This window comes from Cetorhinus maximus, chromosome 6, assembly GCF_964194155.1.
Source record: "Cetorhinus maximus chromosome 6, sCetMax3.hap1.1, whole genome shotgun sequence".
Lineage (NCBI taxonomy): Eukaryota > Metazoa > Chordata > Chondrichthyes > Lamniformes > Cetorhinidae > Cetorhinus > Cetorhinus maximus.
Window position 1 is genome coordinate 4,132,639 of NC_135884.1, and position 21,176 is coordinate 4,153,814.

Consider the following 21,176-nt stretch of genomic DNA (forward strand, 5'->3'; position numbering starts at 1 on the left):
CAGGGTCTGGTAATGGAGGATGGCTCCATTAGAGCTGCTGAGAGTGGAGGTAGTGTGAGCTGGAACTTGAAGTGGGGATCCCCCATAGATACACAGCCAGTAAAGTGGTTTCCATCCTTGCAGTCTACCAGCACCTTTCCCACCATGTTCCTGGGTCATAGGAACGTTCTCCTCCTTGACAGATTTACCATGCATCGCCCCACTCTTTTATTCTGCAATAGCCATTTACACCTCCTCTGGACCCATCTTTTGTTTCTTTACTTGCCCCATTACCACCTTCTGACTTGCACCGTCATTCTCCTCCCTTTGTCATTTAATCTCTCCTGCTTTCCATCCTGTCACAGAATTTCCCCTTTGTTCTTTCCCCCATGTGTCTCTACTTGCTTAAAACCTAACATCTTCCAGTTCTGATGAAAGGTCATCAACCTAGAACAATAATTCTATTTTTTCCTTCAGAGATGCTGCATACCATGCTGAGTGTTCCCAGCATTCCTTTTTTATTCCTACAATGGTTATTGGATAGTAATAATTGGTGTGAATGCTGCTTGATTTTCTTCCTTTCTCCCTAACCCAGGAGCTGAAGTTACTGAGTTAGTACATGACAATTGAACAGAATGGATGAAACCAGGGACTTTCTTAATCTGAGTGTCTTGCAAGCACTAACTGGGTTATTGAAGTGGCCACAAACATTTTTCTGGTGCAACAATCTAAACCACTGGTGCACTTACAGCGCAAAATGAATTACAACAGCCTACAATGTCGACCGTTAAACATATGCCTCAAAGCACAAGCTTTGTTTATATACTGACAGCTGAAATGAGCATCCCAAATAATTTAAGTTGCATCAGCAGTTATCCAGTCTGAGGAGTTTTGACCAAAAGTTACACAGGATTTTAAGGGTTTAAACCACAATACGTAATAATACACCTGCAAAACTGCACACTACAGAAGCCATAACGCATGTGAAACTTACAGTCCCTGTTGTGGTTTGAGCTGGCATCACCATGCGAACACCTGGTGGAAGGGCTGCCACAGTGATGGGTGTTTTGCTCTGAGGTGCAGCTTGCCGTTGCACGGTGATGAGCGGCGAGGCTGAAGCTGCTGTTGCGACCACTGGCTGCCCTGTAGTGGCCCTGATCATCGGTGAGCCTATAACAAGAGGTCAGTTAAATATCAGCTCAAAGAAATTAATGAGCCTCAAGAGAAAGACTTGCATTTCGGGATACCCCAAAGCATTTTACAGCCAATGGCGTACTTTTTGGAACTGATGTCACTGTTGTATTTTAGGAAACATGGCAAGCAATTTGCACACAGCAAGTTCCTTCAAACAGCAATGTGATCATGATCAGACCATCTGTTTTGTATTAATGTTGGTTGACATATAAATATTGGTTTGGACACTAAGAACTCCCTTGTTCCTCTTGGAAAATTGCTGTGGGATCTTTTATATTAACGTTTGACAGAGGACAGGATCTTGGTTTAATACCTCATGTGAAAGATGGCAGCTTGCGACAGTGCAGCATTTCCTCAGTAGTGCACTGGAGTGTCTGCCTAGATTTTGCACTCAATCTTCTGATTCAAGAGAGGAGAGCTACTACAAGCTATGGTTGACACCTCAAGCAAATGTGCCCGAGCTTTTTATCCTTGCAAATCTCTTTGGGCATACATTGAGTCTTGCAAGCAGTACATAAAGTTTAAATCAATTTTGGCATCATTCTACATAAAGGCAAGGATATAGACTGGTCTTGCTGCTCTGAGTTAAAGGGAAAGAAAGGAAAACTCATTTATATAGCACCTTTCACATCCTCAGGATGCCCCAAAGCGCTTCACATCCAATTGAGAGATCAGCTTACTTCCGAGGTGTAATCACTGTTGGTCTGTGGGCAAATGTAGTCACTAAAATCACCACAGGGTTTTACAAATAGCAAGCAATAGAAATCAGCAGTTGATCCATTACTGTTGTTGTTGGTTCAGGGACAGCCAGGAGAATTCCTGCTCTTTAAAAACTGCATGTGATCTTTTATGTCTCTGATAGCACTTAAAAGTGCCCCAGTGTTTGGCTGGCTGGGTTCAGTCAGCTTCAATTTCTGGTCTGTACTTCTTGACCCCACACCTGAAGATGCATTTACCTCAAGCCACTGAGGACTACAAGCATTCAAGATGGTTGGGGGAGGTGGGGTGGGAGATATGAGGGAGATTTTTTTTAAAAAAACGCAGTGAGTGGTAATGACCTGGAAACTCTCTGCCCATGTGAGTCATGGAGGTGAAGGTCACAAATGATTTTAAAAGGACATTGGGTGGGCACTTGAGGGAAACAAAATTATGGGGCTATGGGGATTCAGCAGGGAAATGGGACTGATTGGATTGCCCTACAGAAACCCAGCATGGACTCAATGGGCCAAATGGCCTCCTTTTGTGCCATTCTGACTGACTCATCATCTTAAAATACAGAGAATACATTGATCAGGATTTGCTGGAGCGGAGCATCACGCTATGTGCCTCGTTTGGAAAGATACTTTCTTCTTCAACCTTCAACTTGAAAAATCATTGCATAGTAAATTGTTAGAAGTGTAAGGGCAACACTGACCTTGGTGAATGACAGAGCCAACAGTTTATCTCCTTAACCAATGTGATTTAAAGATAGAAAAAGAAAACAATGGCAAAGGAACTCAGATGAATTAGAGTCAATCTGGTTACAGAAAGAGAAAGAAAGGGGGAAAGAAAGATTGGATTGAGAATAAAGAGAAAGAATAGGCAGGAAGGAAAAGAAATACATTTTTTTAAAGCCTCTAGAAACAATTTACAACGTGCATGAGACTCCACTGTTCTAATTTGTTTTTTTCTGGTTTGGGACATGAATCATTGAAAGGGTCCTTATGTCATTATGTGCCAGCCCAAACTTTTTGCGGGGAGTTAATTTGTTTTAACAGCACAAATGCAGCAATTTCTTGTAATTCATGGGGGAGGTTGATGATGAGAAGTCGTTCTTATAAGGTTAACTACGATTTGCAGTTCAAGACGTGCATCTTTGCCACAAATTGCTGTGTTACTTACACACAAGGGAACACGAATAAAACTCACCATTATTCTGTCAGAAAAATTCAGCCCTTACATATGCATCATACACAAGGTTCCATCAGTAATTTTTCTACCAAAAGAAGTCAGAGGCAGTGGCTTACCTGGCCCACGTGGAGAAGCTACAGGAGCAGGAATCCTGACTACAGTTGGTGATGCTGCACCTGCGGTTAGGGATGCAGCCTGCGCACCCAGAGCAGCAGTTGTCTGTGTAACAAAGCGGATTCCTGGCTGTACTGGAGCAGGTGACATTGGTGCGGCTGCTGCAGGAGCAGGACTGCTGGATGGCCGGATGCCCGAAACGGCAGAGCTTGACAAAGGCGTCACGGCGGCAGCAGCTGTTGGGACGTCGTACTTCTGAAGCTGAAGCAAGTAGCTGTCGGCAGTGGGTATCGATCCCCAACTGACCTCAAGGGAGTTGGTACTTGCTCGAACCAGCTGGACTTTGCCAGGAGCATGAGGCTTTTCTATTAAGAAAAAAGGTGATGGGAAATTTAATTTACACAGAAGATATAAGTGGAACAGGGGGGAAGGTGATAAAGATGAAGGAGCCATTTGGTCCATCTAGCTCACTCTTCTCCCCAACACAGCATGTGGCAGCAGAGTTTCTGTCTTCACCATTTTTCCAGGTATTACCCTCAGTGCAGAAACATGTTCCCAGATATTGAACTTTGGCACAGTTTACTCCTATTCCCCTGTTCCACAATTATGATTTTCATTCTTAGCATAATGCCATATACTCTTAGGGTACACAAGGAGACCGTTTGTCCACCCGGTGCCTGTACCAGCTTTCAAAGCACTATTTAGCGCCAATCCCTACCCTTTCCCATACACGCAAATTATTTTCAAACCATTACTCTTTTAAAAGCCATTATAGACTCATTTGAACCACTCTCTGGTAGGGCCTTCTATTTATCAACAACCTAATAAAACCTCCCCTAACCTCTACCTTTGTTCTTTTCATGATGTTCTCAAACGTATTCTCTGGCCAGTGGAAACAGCTTCCCCAGCCCCCACCAAGCCCCATTTACCTCATCAAAACTTCTTATAATTTAGAACATTTCTGTCACTTCTCAACAGCGAAAGTTTAAATAAAAAGAGAACAGTGCAGTTTTTCATATTAACCAAAAGCCTCTCATCCCTATTATCCCCATAACTAACCGACTTTTTGTATTATTATTCATTCATGGGATGAGCACGGCACTGGCTAGGCCAGCATTTATTGCCCATCCCTAACTGCCCTTGTTCAGATGACATTTACATGCCAACCACATTGCTGTGGGTCTGGAGTCACATGTAGGCCAGGCCAGGTAAGGGCAACAGATTATTTTCCCTAAAGGACATTAGTGAACCAAATGGGTTTTTACAACAATCGGCAATGGTTTTGTAGTCATCAAACTTTTAATTCCAGGTTTTTGTTGAATTCAGATTTCACCATCTGCCTTGTTGGGATTGGAACCCTGGTCCCCAGAGCATTTCCCTGGGTCTCTGGAATACTAGTCCAGTGACAAAACCACTATGCCACCACCTCTCCTTTGTGGCCCTGGCATAAGAACATAAGAAATTTGAGTAGGCGGCCATTCAGCACTTTGAGCATGCTCTGCCATTCAAAAAAAAATCATGGCTGATCTTCTACTTCAACATCATTTTCATGTACTATCCCTGTATCCCTTGATGTTTTTAACATGTAAAAAACTATCAACGTTAGTCTACAACAATCTCAATGACTGAGCCTCCACAACTCTTTGGGGCAGAGAATTCCAAAGATTCACCACCCTCTGAGTGAAGAAATTCCTCCTCATCTCTGGTCTGCCCCTTAACTCTGAGACCTGAGACTGTGTCCCCTGGTTCTAGATCCCTCAGCCAAGGGAAACATCTTTCCTGCATCTACCCTGTTGAGTCATGTAAGAATTTTCTATGTTTGGATGAGTTCACTTCTCATTCTCCTAAAAGCCAGAGAATAAAGGCCCAGTATATTTACCCTTTCCTCAATGGACACTCCCTCCATCCCAGGAACTAATTTAGTGAGCCTTTGTTGCACTCCCTCTATGGCAAGTATAACTTTCCTTAGGTTAGACCACCAAAACTGTGCACAATACTTCAGGTACGGTGTCACCAAAGCGCTATATTATTGCAGTAAGACATCTTTACTCCAATACTCAAATCCACTCTTAATAAAGGCCAACATATCATTTGCTTTAATTGCTTGCTGTACTTGCATGTTAGCTTTCAGTGACTCATGAACAAGGGTACCCAAGTGACCTTGAAGTTCAACATTGCCCAGCTTCTCACCATTAAGAGATACTCTATTTCTGTTTGTTCTACCAAAGAGGATAACCTCACATTTCTCCACATTGTATTCCATCTGTCAAACTTTTGCCTACTTGCTTAGCCTCTCAAAAATCCCCTTGGAGTGTCTTCACACCCTACTCACAACTCACACTTCCACCTAGTTTCCAACCTTGTAAAGTTGGAAATAGTACATTTAACTCCCATATCCAAATGATTGATATAGATTTTGAATAACTGGGGCCCAAGCACTGACCCTTGCGGTATCCCACAAGTCACAGCCTGCCAACCGGAAAGTGACCCATTTATTCCTACTCTCTGCTTTCTATCCATTAACCAGTTCTCAATCCATGCCAGTATATTACGCCCAATCCCATGTGCTCTAATTTTGTACACTAACCTCTTGTGTGGGACATTATCAAAAGCTTTCTGAAAATCTAAATACACCACACCCATCGGTCCCCCCTCATCTATTCTGCTAGTTACATCCTCAAAAAACATCAACAGGTTTGGTTAAACATGATTTCCCTTTCATACATCCATGTTGACTGCCCAATCCTACCATTATTTTCCAAGTGCCCTGTTATCACATTCATTTTAGATTCTAACATTTTCCCGACTACTGATATCAGGCTAATAGGTCCCTAATTCCCCGTTTTCTCTCCCTCCCTACCTTTTCTTAAATAGTGGGGTTACATTTGGCATCTTGCAATCTGCAGGAACCATTCAATAGTCTACGGAATTTTGAAAGATGACCACCAATGCATCCATTATCTCTGGAGCCACTTCTTTCAACACTCTTGGATGTAGATTATGAGGTCCAGGGGATTTATCTAGTTTTAAGTCCCATTGGTTTCGTTAGCACATTTTAAAATTAATATTAATATCTTGCAGTTCCTTGTTTACACTAGTTTTTGATTCTCTATTACCATCGCTGAATCCCCCACTATCAACATCCTGGGGGGGTTACCATTGATCAGAAACGGAACTGGACTAGCCATATAAATACTGTAGCTAAAAGGACAGGTCTATGAATCCTGCAGCAAGTAACTCACCTCCTGACACCCCAAAGCCTGCCCACCATCTACAAAGCATGAGTCAGGAGTGTGATGGAATACTCCCCTCTTGCCTGGATGAGTGCAGCTCCAAAAACATTCAAGAAGCTTCACACCATCCAGGGCAAAGCAGTCCGTTTGATTATCACCCCATCCACAAACATTCACTCCTCCACCACCGACGCACAGAGGCAACAGTGTGTACCATCCACAAAATGCACTGCAGGAACTCTCAAAGCCTCCTTAGGCAGCACCTTCCAAACCCAAGACCACTACCACCTAGAGGGACAAGGGCAGCAGATACACCACCACCTACAAATTCCTCTCCAAGCCACTCACCATCTTGACTTGGAAATATATCGCTGGGTCAAAATCCTGGAGCTCCCTCCCTAACAGCGCTATGGGTATACCTACACCACATAGATTGCAGCCGTTCAAGGCAGCAGCTCACCACCACCTTCTCAAGGCAATTAGGGATGGGCAATAAATGCTGGCCCAGCCAGCGACACCCACATCCCATGAATGAATTAAAAAAATTATTTCTGGGAGGTTTTTAGTATTTTCCTCCATGAAGTCAGAAAGTATTTGTTTAGTTTCTCTGCCATTTCCTTATTCCTCATTATAAATTCTCCAGACTCTGCTTGTAATGGATCTACATGTTTTTGCTAATCTTTTTCTTTTTACATTTCTGTACAGCCTTTTACAGTCCGTTTTTATCTTTCTCGCTAGTTTACTCTCTATTTTCCCTTTCTTAATCTTTTACTTGGTTTTCCTTTGCTAAACTCTAAAACATGCTTAGTTCTCAGGCTTACCATTTTTTGGGCAACTTTATACACCTCTTCATTTGATCTAATGCAATCCTTGATTTCTTTCGTTATCCATGGTTGGAACACATTCCTTGCTGGGTTTTTGTGCATTAAAGGAATGGATTTTTGTTGTAAACTATGTATGAGCTCTTTATATGTTAGCCATTGTCTGTCTACTGTCATAACTTTTAAACAGTTTCCCAATCTACCATAGCCAATTTGCCCCTCATACCTTCATAGTCTCCTTTGTTTAGATTCAAGACCATAGTCTCAGATTGAACTATATCACTTTCAAATTTAATGTGAAATTCTACCATATTATGATCACCTTTTCCTAAAGGTTCCTTTACATCAAGATTATTAATTAGCCCTTTATCATTGCACAATATTAGATCTAAAATAGCCCATTCTCTAGTTAGTTCCTCAACGTGCTGTTCTAGAAAACCATCGCGCATACATTCCAAGAATTCGTCCCCCACAACATTAGTACTAATTATTTACTCAATCCATACGTAGATTGAAATCCCCCATGATTACTGCATTAGCCTTGTCACACACACCTCTGATTTCCTGATTTATATTACCACTGCTGTTTATAAACAACTCCCACCAATGGTTCCTGCCCCTTGCTGTTTCTTAGTTCCACCCAAACTGATCCTATGTCTTGATCTTTAGACTGGCGGTCATCTCTCACTGCAGTACTAATGCCCTCTTTAATTAACAGAGCTAACCCACCACCTTTTCCCAGCTTCCTGACCTTCCCAAATGTCACATACCCTTGGGTATTCAGATCCCAGCTCTGGTTTCCTTGTAGCCATGTCTCTGTAATGGCCATCAGGTCATACATATGAATTTCTATTTGAGCTGACAATTCATCTGTTTTAATGGGAATGCTGCAGGCATTTGGATACAGAGTCCTTAATTCAGTTTTTTTTTTGCTGTTTTTACTCTGGCCCTATCTGCTGACACACTTTGCAATCACTATCCCTTCCAGCCATACTCTGACTATCATTACCTTTATTGTTACCTTGAGCTATTGCCCTGTCATTTCCTTTCAATTTACTCAATCTTCCCTTACATGATGCCTTCCCGCTCTAGTTAGTTTAAAACCCTCTCTACATCCCTAGTTATACGACTCACTAGAACACTGGCCCCAGCACGGTTCAAGTTTAGAACCCCCCCAATGGTACACCTCTCACTTTCCCACTACTGGTGCCCGAGCCCCAAGAATTGAAACCCATTTCTCTCACACCAATCTTTTAGCCATATATTCATCTCTCTCTTATTTACCTTACATCAATTTGCATGTGGCTAAAATAATGATCCAGAGATTATCTTTGAGGTTCTACTTTTTAAATTTAGTGCCAAGTTCCTCAAACTCTCCATGCAGAATTTCTTTCCTTGTCTTACCTATATGGTTGGTACCTACATGGACCACGACCACTGGACCCTCCCTCTCCTACTGCCAATTAATCTCCAGCCCTGAGCAGATATCCCAAACCCTGGCACTGGGCAAGCAACACCATCTATAAGCTTCATGTCAGGAGTGTGATGGAATACTCTCATCTTGCCTGGATGAGTGCAGCTCCAACAACATTCAAGAAGCTTGGCGCCAGGAGAAGTCAGGAGATAAGTCACTCGCTGCAGGATTTTGAGTCCCTGACATGCTCTTGTAGCTGCAGTGTTTATATGGCTGGTCCAGTTCAATTTCTGGTCAATGGTAACTCCACCTACGTTGATAGTGGGGGATTCAGCGATGGTAATGCCATTGAATGTAAAGGAGAGATGGCTAGATTCTTGCTTTTTGGAGATGGTCATTGCCTGGCGCTTGTTGGCTCAAATGTTACTTGTCAGCCCAAGCCTGGATATTGTCCAGGTCTTGCTGCATTTGGACATTGACTACTTCAGTATCTGAGGAGTCACAAATGGTGAACATGGTGTAATCATCAGTGAACATCCCCACCTCTGACCTTATGATGGAAGGAAGGTCATTGAAGTGCTGAAGATGGTTGGGCCGAGGACACTACCCTGGGAAATTCCTGCAGTGATATCCTGGAACTGAAATGATTGACCTCCAACAACCACAACCATCTTCCTCTGTGCTAGGTGTGAATGCAACCTGTGGAGAGTTTTCGCCCTGATTCTTATTGACTCCAGTTTTGCTAGGGCTCCTTGTTGCCACACTCGGTTAAATACTGCCTTGATGCCAAGGGCAGTCACTCTCACCTCATCTCTAGAGTTCAGCTCTTTTGTCCATGTTTAAACCAAGGCTGTAATGAGGTGGGCCTTGATGCTCAACGTCCGCAATTCAGACTCCAGCTCATCAACTCGGAACCAAAGTTGCCTAAGCTGCAGACACTTTCTGCAGATATTGATTGCGGTGCATTCCACAGATTCCCACATGCTGCAGTCACAACACACCACCGGCCCTGCCATTTCTGTCAATCTTAGTTATTTAATTAGTCAATTAATTAATAACTTACACAGTTCATAGAAAGTTGCCCTCACCTTGCTTGGAGACAAGGAAGGCAACTCATTAACCACTGGAGGCTGAAAGAGAGTAGAAAAAGGAGCACCTCTTTCCCCCTTGCACTGAATTCCCATCTGAACCAAATTCCCAACTCCTCACTCAGTCTACATCTTACTCAAGCGTCCCTTTCTGCATGTGGGTTTAAAATCTTTCTGCTTATCTACAGCCTCTGATGACTCAGCTACCTCAGTTTTCTGCTACTGCAACTAACACCTACTGAGAGCAGCTACTTTCAGCTTTTTCTTTATTATTCATTCAAGAGATGTGGGCGTTGCTGGCGTGGCCAGCATTTATTGCCCATCCCTAATTGCCCTTGAGAAGGTGGTGGTGAGCTGCCTTCTTGAACCGTTGCAGTCCACTTGGTACAGATATACCCACAGTGCTGTCAAGAAGAGTGTTCCAGGATTTTGACCCAGCGACAGTGAAGGAACGGTGATATATTCCCAAGTCAGCATGGTGAGTGGCTTGGAGGGGTGTTCCCATGTACCTGCTGCCCTTGTCCTTTTAGATGGTAGTGATTGTGGATTTGGAAGGCTGATTGACAGATAACTGCCACTTCAGGCAACTCCCTGTTTAACCAGGCTATTCAACTAACAATGTTTGACATAAGAACCTAACTCTAATCTAAATTTCCAATTAAGAAAAGCTTCCCACCTGAACCAAATTCTCAACTCCTCACTCAATGTACGTCTCATTCAGGTAGTCGGTTGTCCACGTGCCCCTTTCTGACAGCTTTATTCAAGAAGGATGCCCAAAACTGGATAATATAACAATGGTATAACCAATAATTCGTATAGCTTTAGTGCTACCTCATCACTTTTATAAAGGAAAGAACTTGCAATCATACAGTGCCTTTCACAATCTCCGGACACCCCAAGGTAGTTCACAGCCACTGAAGTGCTTCTGAAATCTAGCCACTGTAGAAATGGAACAGTCAAATTGCACAGAGCAAGGTCCCACAGTCAGCAACGCAATAATGATCAATAACCTATTTTAGCATTATTGGCTGAGGAATAAATATCGGCCAGCACACTTAGACTTATGCTCTCACATATAAAGCCTGTGACCTATAAAATGCCTTCTCGATTCTTCTCTTTACACACCTTAAGTTTCCCTAACATATGGTGATGTATATGCAACTGCAGCCTGTTCTCTAAAATGCACTTACCTGTTTCAAGATACCATAAGTCCTTACAACAGACTTGATTGTTCCAAGCTTTTCTGTAGCCATCTCGGCCACTCCACACATAGAGCCGTGTACTTATGGAGACTGAACAGTGACCAGCTCTTGCACGAGGAATGCTGTCTTCAAATGATTCAGTAGAGATCTGAGTCCAAGTCATTGTTTCTAGTTCAACAAAAAAATTAGAGATTAGTAAACCATTGAGGGTATGTTGGTACAACAACAAAATCCCACCACATCAATGCTATGTTGGCCAAGTGCTTACTGAAAGGAAGGGACAACCAAAAACAGAAAACATCGTCTAAAGTCAAACTTCAGAAACCAGTTCATTACATCTCCACAGTAACGCTACCAATGAAAAATTAGAGATGTACAGGATTGCTTTTAACGGAAGTAATCTCACTTCATGGTTCAGATGGCAGATAAGAACAATGTTGAATTGTTTACGTACCATTTGACTCATTCACTCCCAAATTGCAAGAGCAAAACAGCTTGAAATCACTCCCAAGTATTCACTATGGAGAACTTTCAATTGTGATTACACGAGATACCAATTTTGGCACTTAATCTCTTCCACTGAAGGGTTCCCATTAACAAAACAGCACAGGGACAACGCTTAAAAAGCACTGCGAGAGGGAATAGTTAAGAAGCAACACATCATACCCAGATCCAGACATGCCAGAGTATTTGTGCACTTCCACTCTTTCTCATGCGTGGGAGCTTTGACATCTTCTAGCACAAGGGGGACCCAGCCACCAAAAACATACATTCTGGGAGGAGAAAAATACAATAAAATAAAGTGTGTAGCTGGACGCAAGCACAACCGGCAATTTCAGTGCAATTCCTCTTAAGAATTAGAATAGATTCTTACTTGCTCCCAATCATTGTGGCTGAGTGTAGGCTTCGGGGCAGTGGTGGAACTCCGGCAACTTCTGGTTTGTTCCATGTTAAAGTCTCTGCATTATACAAATATAATTAATTTAAAGAAATCCCATCAACCTGAAAGGTTGGAGCATTTGGTAAACAAATACCACAATCTGAAATGTTACTTCCCGTGGCAGGCAGATTGGTAACCAGGGAACACAGATTTATGGTAATTGGCTAAAGAATCAGAGGGGAGATGAAGAGAATGTTTAAAAATAAATGCAGCTATTCACAATCTGGAATACACTACCTGACAGGGTGGTGGAAGTAAATTCAATAGTAACTTTCAAAGGAAATAGGATTAAATACCTGAAGGAGTAAGAACTTGCAGGGCCAAAGGGAAAGAGCGGGTGACTAATACTGATTGGGTAGCTTTTACAAAGATCTAGCGCAGGCACAGTGGGCCAAATGGCCTCCTTCTGTGCTGTATCATTCTGTGATTGAAGCACCTTTCCAGTTTGGACATTCAAACACTTTGTTAAATTCTAAAACCTTAAAATTCTCTGACTGTTATGGTGTTCATCCAGTGAGTTGGTTGAGCCAGACAGAACAGGCCCAGGTTAGGTGTCACCTGAGATGAAGGGAGGGAGGGATAAGAGAAGCAGTCTTTATCCAGCAAACCCGGCTGGAAACTGCACACGTACTTCTGCGTGCAGAGCATATCAGGGTCAAGCTCGGCAGCAATTTCCTCCACCCCCAAATTACCTGCCAACACTCACCGTCTAGACTCAGGCATGAAGCACAGCCATTCTGGTGAGGAAAGAGAACAGAGATATTCATCAAACCACACACCAAGTGTTGGCACCATTAGGAGAGTGGGAAGCAGAAAAAACTAAAGAGGTGGGGAGTGGGGAACAAAGTTCTACAGCACAGTGTACGATATGGCCATAGAGGTCTGAAGGTTGACCTTTTGCCTATGCTGAGTTATCCATTCTTAGCCAAGGCAGCTGTGCAGGTGCCTGTCACCACTAGTGAGCTTTGCTGAAAGTTAGTTTGTGTAATTGGTGGGTCAGGCTTAGCTACAATACTTTGCTGCCCCATCCTCCACACAGTTCAACAACTCAAAGATTACAAGTCTCCAAGCATAAGTCTAAAAGGGCAGCAAGGGATAGTAAAAGGCAATAACAAAAAAAAAGCTAAATGGATATAACTGTACCAAGGAACATAATCATGCTTTTGAATACTGGCCTTCCACATATTTCTGCATCTTCCATAAAACATTTAATCAGTGCATTTTAACCTCCTGCATCTCTACTGGTGCTTTCATGTTAGGAAAATGCAGCAGGTGGCAAACACAAGCTGCTCCTACTACAAAGTGGTCTTCTAAATACAAATTATCCACCCTTCTTTGTTCCAATGCACATTTCACAAGCCACCATCAGGGCTCTGCTTGAAGTTAAAAGTAGAAAGCTGGCTTTGCGCACTTGTAACAATGGGAATTGTGTGTCTCCGATTTCAACAGGTCTTCTCTAGGGGATTGGCAGTAGGTATAATTAACCAGAAAGCAGTACGCAGAGGCTAAATGTATCCACCCGGTTTACTGGATCACCAAATATTAAAATCCCTAAAACAACTTGTTGCCAGTATAGAAATAAAATACATTTACCAATATCTAGCATCCACAGGTCTCCAAGTCGGCAGCCACTCATTCCACCATAGATGACAAGCTTTGCTTTTTTGTCCTTGTTGCGATACACGACTGCAGTGTGGGACTCTCTGGGTGGTGGAGGGGTTCCATAGGTGACTGGTATGTCCCATCCTGCAACTCCTGACCCTGGCTTCAGCTCCAATATATACAAGTCGTTTAAATACCTTTCAAAAAAACAAAGTTTTTTTTGAATGAAAACCAGAAAAGATCTATAGATTTTACTGTTAAGTTCTGTAGATACTGAACAGGTAATGTGATGGTTATGGCAAGGACCTGCAACCCTGACATCCTAGGTTTAAATTCTACCTCGGCCAGTTGTGGAGTTGTATTCAATGAAGCTGGTAATTTCTGGACTGGCATCAGGAGTGAAAAATGATCATGAAAGCTGCCATTTTGTCATAAAAACACAACTGTTGTTAATGGTGTTAGAGTCATAGAGTTATACAGCACAGAATTCAGGAAAAGGAACCAACAATTCTTACCCTGTCTTGCTTACAAGTGACTCCAAACTCATAACAGCAAAAGAACAAGAATAAGCCCATCCTTGATTAGATCATGACTGATTGTCACTATAACTCCATTTACCTGCCTTTGTTCCATATCGACAGTACAGTTATAACTCCATTTACCTGCCTATGTTCCATGACGACACCCCAACCTCAAAAATGTTTTAATCTTAGTCTCGGAAAATTTCAATTGATTCACAGACTTTTGGGGGAAGAGTTTCAGATTTGTATTGTTGTTTGTGAAAAAAGTGCTTCCTCAGTTCACTCTTGAATTGCTTTAATTTTAGCATTCTGCTCCCTGCAAAAAGTTTAATTCAACCAATCCATGTGGACGAGGCGCGAATTTAACATTCTGTTCTCGTTTTGGCTTTCCCCCACTAAATTTTATTTGAATCTTCCCTATTCTTTTTAAAAGGATTATTACATGAATTGGAAAAAGATGACTTAGTTGAAGGAGGAAAATAACTTGAAAAGATTCCCATAAACTAGCTGTATGATGTAAACCATAGCCAATTTGTGCTAATTTTCAATATATTTGCACAAAATGGCAGACTCACAATTTGAGGCACTTTTACACTGGACATTAAGTCAAAGGATCCCAATACGCAGGTCTCACACATCCAAACATAATACTGCTGGCACCTGTTAAGATAAACTAGACAGTGCAAAGCCCACACTTCAAGCTGCTGATAGCAATAAGGCAATACCACCTCGTGTATTTTATCTCATTTGCTCCCTGCACAAAGTGTGATTTTACCTGATGTATGAGGTCTAAGTTTAAGAAAAATAATTGACTTGCTTTTAAACAGCGCATGACCACATCCCTCTGTCATGTGTTCTTCAGATTTGTAGGACAGCTTTCATGACTTCCTTCACACTAGTCTCTCTCACAGCCAGCGGAAACAGGAAGATAAATTAATTTCCCTCCCAATGCCAGGATGCAGCTGTGCCTCCTTAACACTAAGCTAGAAAGCATCTTCCATTTCCTATTCCCAATCTGATCAAATATGTCACTTCTTGGAATTCGTCCACTACAAAATTAGCTCACATCTGGAATTCAGGTCAAGCTTGGGAAGGGATGATGAGAAATTTTGGAGAAAAATAATCACCCAGCTTTCTTACCGTGGAATATTGTTTTTTGGATCTTCACTGTCATTGGCTAATCCCCCGAATAAATAACATTTATTGTCAATTACAGAAAAGCAATGCCCAAGACGGGCACATGGTGCAGGGCCGTTTTTGGGGGCTTTGGCCTTCAATTTCTTCCATTCCCATCTGCTTGCCTGGAAAACAAGAGCACAACAGTATTAATGACTGGCAATTTCTGCCTTGGATATCGCCCAACCGTTCAATGTCAATTACACAGCCTCAGTGGCGCCTAAACGACGTTGAGATTTCAAAATTAGTCCTGCAGGCTAAATCTTGGACAACAACCCCATTCATGAGTGAACAGTTACTTCTCCAAAACACACTTTTTACCAGCACAAACTCTTTAATTAACACCCCTTTGTATTTGCACAGAATTAGTGAAATAAATCAAACTTGAATGATTTGCGAAAAGAGGCAGTGTGGTTCTTAATGTTTTTACTGTAATCACCTGATTTGTTCAGGAGAGAGAAAAATACTCCCAGTTTAAATGGTATGATTTCAAGTTTGATCCTCAGTCCGTTGTGAAGCTAGCTGGTTTTGGCTGAAAGGATGCTGAAAACAGCATCAACACTTCCAAGATAAAAGCAAACATCACTAGAGCTGCCACTTCTCATTAGCATCAAATGATTCTTCCCCCTTACCACCACCCTAGTCCCTCCAAGCTAGGGTGTGAGCTGCACCACAGTCAGATAGATTTTAAGTTTGGGCTTGTACTCAAAAGGGGCAAAGCGGCCATCTGCCCAGGGGGAGGCGGAGGTGTAGTGGTATTGTCACTGGACTAGTAATCCAGATACCCAGGGTAATGCTCTGGGGACCCATGTTCAAATCTCACCACGGCAGATGGTGAAATTTGAATTAAAAGTCTAATGATAACCATGAAGCCACTGTCGTTTGTCATAAAAACCCATCTGGTTCACTAATGTCCTTTAGGGAAGGAAATCTGCCGTCCTTACCTGGTCTGGCCTACATGTGACGCTAGACCCATAGCAATATGGTTGACTCTTAAATGCCCTCTGAAACGGCCTAGCAAGCCACTCAGTTCTCAAGGTCAATTAGGGATGGGTAATAAATGCTGGCCCAGCCAGTGACGCCCGCATCCCATGAATGAATAAAACAAAACCTCTGACAAACAAAATGAATGCCACATCCAATTTAAATGATCAGCATTTAATGTACAATAACATTGTTACATTTGGAACGCATCTGATGCCAGCCAGGTATCAGCTAGAACTACACCTGTTATAACAGACAAAATAATTACTTGTGCTGACAACCAGTAATTCCTGATGTCACAGTTAGTTCTCTCCCCCCCTCCCCATGCAACAAATTGCTTAGCCAGCAATGCCCACATTCCATGAAAAAAAATGTAATGTCCCTGTGGAATTATTCTGCCAGTGATGGCTTCAGGACAATACACACAGTCACTAATAAAAATTCTCTGATCAGCTGGTTCAGAGTTTGTGGCTAAACATCAATGTGGTTAAAATAAACATGGCATTAGAAAGTAATTGGAAAGAGGCCAGAATCTCTTTATTCCTCCTTAAATTGCTGCTTTAGGAAACAGGAGGCGAGATTTACCCAGCCTGGATCAAAGTATATTTGTTTTGACCAGAACAGCATGAATACTCTGAAAACTCCATGTATTCACGATTTTATTTGGACATTTCCTGGAACTGCACAACTGGGATAAAGTGTTCCAAATTCATGATGGTAATTTTTGGCTCAAGAGCTTTAATGAGAAACAAGCAAATAAAAACAGCTGTCAGACTGTCAAGAAAAAGTGGTGAACTTTGAAGAATATTTCACTGAAGTTATGAACTCCCCATACAGATGCTAAGACCACAAAGATCGACCTGCCTAATGATTCAGTAGTATAACTGTTCCACAGCATGTTACACTCAGAAGCTCAGGATTCAGGCCCAATCTCTAGTGTGTTAACTAATGTCAGATGGACAGCAGCAGGGAGGGGGGGAAACATCTGATCTCAACATCTCCTGAGATGTATGAGGGGAGCGGCAGAAACTAAAAAAAAACAACACATTATTTTATACCAACTCCTTAGGATGCCTCAAGGCACTTTACAGGCAACATTTTACCTGTAGCTCATACAACTCATTGCTGTACTTTCCATACTCCACCATGCCGCCAAACACCAACAGTCGAGTGCCATCGCATACGAATCCGTAGGCTGCACAGCCTGCAGGAATATCCCCCCTCACCGCTGGGATGAACCACTGATTGGTTGCTGAAGGCAGACAAAAAGATAGAAAATGACATTTCCCAATTGTGTCCCACTACCCAATGTACTAAATAAGCGTGTTACTTACACTTTATATAGTAATTTATCACAGCTAAAAGGTAAAAGACTTGCATTTTTATGGAGCCTTTCATGGCCACCGACTTTTCAGAGGACTCTACAGCCAATGAAGCAGTTTTGAAGTGTAGTCACTGTTGTACTGTAAGAAACACGGCAGCCAATATGCACACAGCCAACATGTGATACTGGCCAGGTAATCTGTTTTGTTTATTAAGGGATACATATTGGCCAGGACACCAGGGAAAACTCCCCTGCTCTTCTCCTGAATAGCGTCAATAGGATCTTTTCCATCCATCCAAGCAAGCAAGCAGATGGGGCCACGGTTTAACGTCTCATCTGACAGATGGCACCTCAGACAATATAGTACTCCCCCAGTGCTGCACTGAAGTGTCAGTTTTGATTTTTGTACTCTGCCCTGGAGTGGGACTTGAATCTAGAATCTTGTGACTCATAGGCAAGAGAGTGTAGCCAACTGAGCCACAGTTGGCACAAAAACATAAAGTCTGTTTAAAAAAAAAACAAATTAATTTTGGAGTGTAATAACGTGTGATAATTCTGGAGTGCAATAACGGGTAGAGACTGTGACACTCATAATAATTCTGCATCTTACCCCATGTAAAGGGGAATACTGAGGTTACACAAACGAAGAATGAATCCTGGAAAGATAACCTGAAACAGAGGGTTCAGTGGGGGCATGGAAAGTTTAAGAATGACGTTGGAAGCCTTAGCTAAAAAGAAACGAGGTTTAAAAAAGCTTTCCTAGATAGCAGGGAAGAAAATGTTCCAGACAGTAGGGCGGAGACCGCTGAAGCATTTTCCACATGGGTGGTGGAAAAAAAAGGTTACACAGAAGACTAGTGGACACAGGATAGGACACAAGGCTAGAAGAGACTGTAAATATAAAAAGGGACGAGGATTTTAAACTGCATGCATTTAGGAGATAGCAGGATTGGGTGGGAGGGTGGTGATTCTCAGTGGGACTTTACGTGACTCATGATATGGACAGTAAAATTCCAGATATGCTGGTATTAATGGAAGTTGTTGGCGAAGTCAAATTTAGAGATGAAGATACATGGTTAATTATTTCAGCACTTCCCCAAACATTCAGTTGTCATTTGTGGCTTTAACTTCATGAAATAGGAAAAAGATACTTTCTGAGATGAGATCACGCACACATCTGGTATAAAGAGACCCCAAGATAAGATCCATATCCTACTGCCTGTGAAGTGGTACAAGTGGACAAGTTTCAGTTGGCATTAAAAATGGAACCGCAGGCAGTGTATCTTTTAATCACATCACATGTGCTGCCTGTAGATATTTTTTGAGACCAAAACACAGCATAATAGAGTAAAACATCAAAGCCTGTTCTTCAAATTTAAATTTTAACAAGAGCTGCTTAGCTGCTCGCGGCTTGGGGGGGGGGGCGAGCGAGGGAGGGGGCGGGTGAGAAACAGGGGGAGGGGGTGTGAGAAAGAAAGAGAGAGGTCATTTTCCAGCCACAAACAACTTTCACAGAATTCTTCTTCTCCACCAACTGCTCCATCTATGCAACTACACGCATTTATATAAGACGCTTAACATAGTTAAAGGCCCTAAGAAGCATTATCAAACAAAATGAGACACCATGGAGATAAGAAGCTTTTGGGACAACGTCCTGGGCAAAGCATTTTTAAGCAGCTTCTTAAAGGAGTACACAGGCAGTAGATTTAGCGAGCGAATTCGACAGTGTTGGCTTTGACAGCTGAAAGCACAGCTGCTAATGGCTGAACAATCAAAATTGAGGAAATACAAAAAGTCAGGACTGCGCGAAGATCTCAGAAGAATGTAGCAGCAATGTAAGGCGGGGCGACACATGGCAGGTGAAGAGGTAATGTGAAGTATAAATAGGAACACGTGCTTATGCTTTGCACATATGAAGCAATTAGTGGGGAGAAAGATTTAGTGATTGAGAAATGGTTGGTAGAAAGGTACTAAAATTAACTTTGATGTGAGACTTCAATCTTTTCCAGGGAAAACAACAGTTTCAAAGATTGTGCATACTTTGGAACGGCCCTCTCATCTGCCCTATCAATGTTTCAGCCTCAAAAACACTGATGCACTGTTATATTTTTCCATTTCTCATTCCAGCCACTACGTGGCCTGTCTGATCAGATTTCTCAAATTAGGGCTGGTATTTTTGGTTTGTGCACATTCTTTTTGGAAACTGTCCATATTCATCCCACCAATTATATATCCCAAGGACCACAGAATCACACCAAATATCCTAATATATCCATCCATTTGAAAGTGATAGTGCATTCAGGGTTTCAAGCTTATTCTACTCTTGATATACCAAAAGCAGAATAAAAAAGGAAACTATCTCACCATGACTCTTTTGACATTTTGAAATACGCAGTCCAACAAAACAAAATCAGTTCATGTTTTCTTTTGAAAAGACAGGACAGAGTACAGATGCTAAGATCGGACACGAGCTGAAACTAGGGATATCTTTTAGTAATCTTTTCTAGGAGCTGTCTATCTTAGTTCAGACCCCTGGTGGCTGAAAGGAAAATACAAGTTGGAACTGCCCAAAAATTTGCCAAATAAATAAAGTGCTAAATTATGAATTGCAGGCATCATTCCCTCCACACAAGGGCAGCCATCTTATTCACAGTTGTGGTCAGCAGACTGAATCTATTATTCTTCACAGTGACTGTGCACAGACAACAGGGAAGGAGTGTCAGTTTAGATTACATTCTCAAGCCTAGTGAGGCTCAAACTCATAACATTCTGACACTAAGGCAACAGCAAAAACTTAAATAATAGTTGTTCAATTGATAATTGGATGAATATATCTCTGGCCCCCTTCCCCCAGTAGTAAAGAGCAACTGTAAGATCAATGTAGAGATTATCACCAGCAGCTGAGCAGAGCGCAATAGTGGTTAGACAAAATACTCAAGACTATACCCATTTGAACTGCAGAACACCTGTAAACAGTATTGGTGTTAGCTGTAGAGGAGAAGCAATTTGAACAAACAGTATTGCATAGGGAATATTTTGTTTGAGTGCCACTGTACTGGCACCAGTAGTGTAAGTAAACCCAGTGACAACCCCTACTGGTTTTGCTGCATGTGCAGAAGCTTCAATCCTACCTAAGTTTGCACATTGAATTCCTGATTGGGAAAGCCATTAGAGGTGATACACTGTGAAAATTGCACAGTTATCATCTTTTTATTCATTCATTCACAGGCTGTGGGCGTGACTGGTAAGGCTCATCCCTAATTACCATTGAAGTGGTGGTGGTAAACCACCTTAAATATAACAGAGTGGCTTAATTGCCTTCTGAAATGGCTTAGCAAGAGTACGGTGGGTCTGGAGTCACATGTAGGCCAGACTGGTTAAGGATGGTAGACTTCCTTCCCTAAAGGTTCATTAATGAACAATTCAGCAGTTTCATGGTCACCAGCACTGACATTAGCTTTGTATTGGAGGGAGATGGTGGTGTAGTGGTAATGTCACGAACTATTAATCGTGAAGTCCAGGCTAATGATCTGGGACATGGGTTCAAATCCCACCATGGCAACTGATGGAATTTGAATTCAATTAATAAATCTGGGATTACTAAAAAACTAGTCTCAGTGAACCCGAAACTCTCATCAATTGTTGCAATGACCCATCTGTTTCACAGTGCCCTTTAGGGAAGGAAATCTGCCAC

The 21,176-nt window shown here is 42.2% G+C and overlaps 1 protein-coding gene across 1 annotated transcript in view; it reads right to left on the reverse strand.

The window, feature by feature from the left end:
* Nucleotides 1–21,176, reverse strand: part of LOC144681463 (host cell factor 1-like) — a 105,011-nt gene that overhangs the window by 71,310 nt on the left and 12,525 nt on the right. The window contains exons 2-9 of the mRNA XM_078543055.1: nt 17,262–17,410; nt 15,139–15,299; nt 13,469–13,674; nt 11,810–11,894; nt 11,602–11,708; nt 10,924–11,103; nt 3,180–3,542; nt 974–1,149 (exon numbers count right to left, since the gene is read on the reverse strand). Coding sequence (XP_078399181.1) covers nt 974–1,149; nt 3,180–3,542; nt 10,924–11,103; nt 11,602–11,708; nt 11,810–11,894; nt 13,469–13,674; nt 15,139–15,299; nt 17,262–17,410 — 1,427 coding nt within the window. The remainder of the gene's footprint in view (nt 1–973; nt 1,150–3,179; nt 3,543–10,923; nt 11,104–11,601; nt 11,709–11,809; nt 11,895–13,468; nt 13,675–15,138; nt 15,300–17,261; nt 17,411–21,176) is intronic.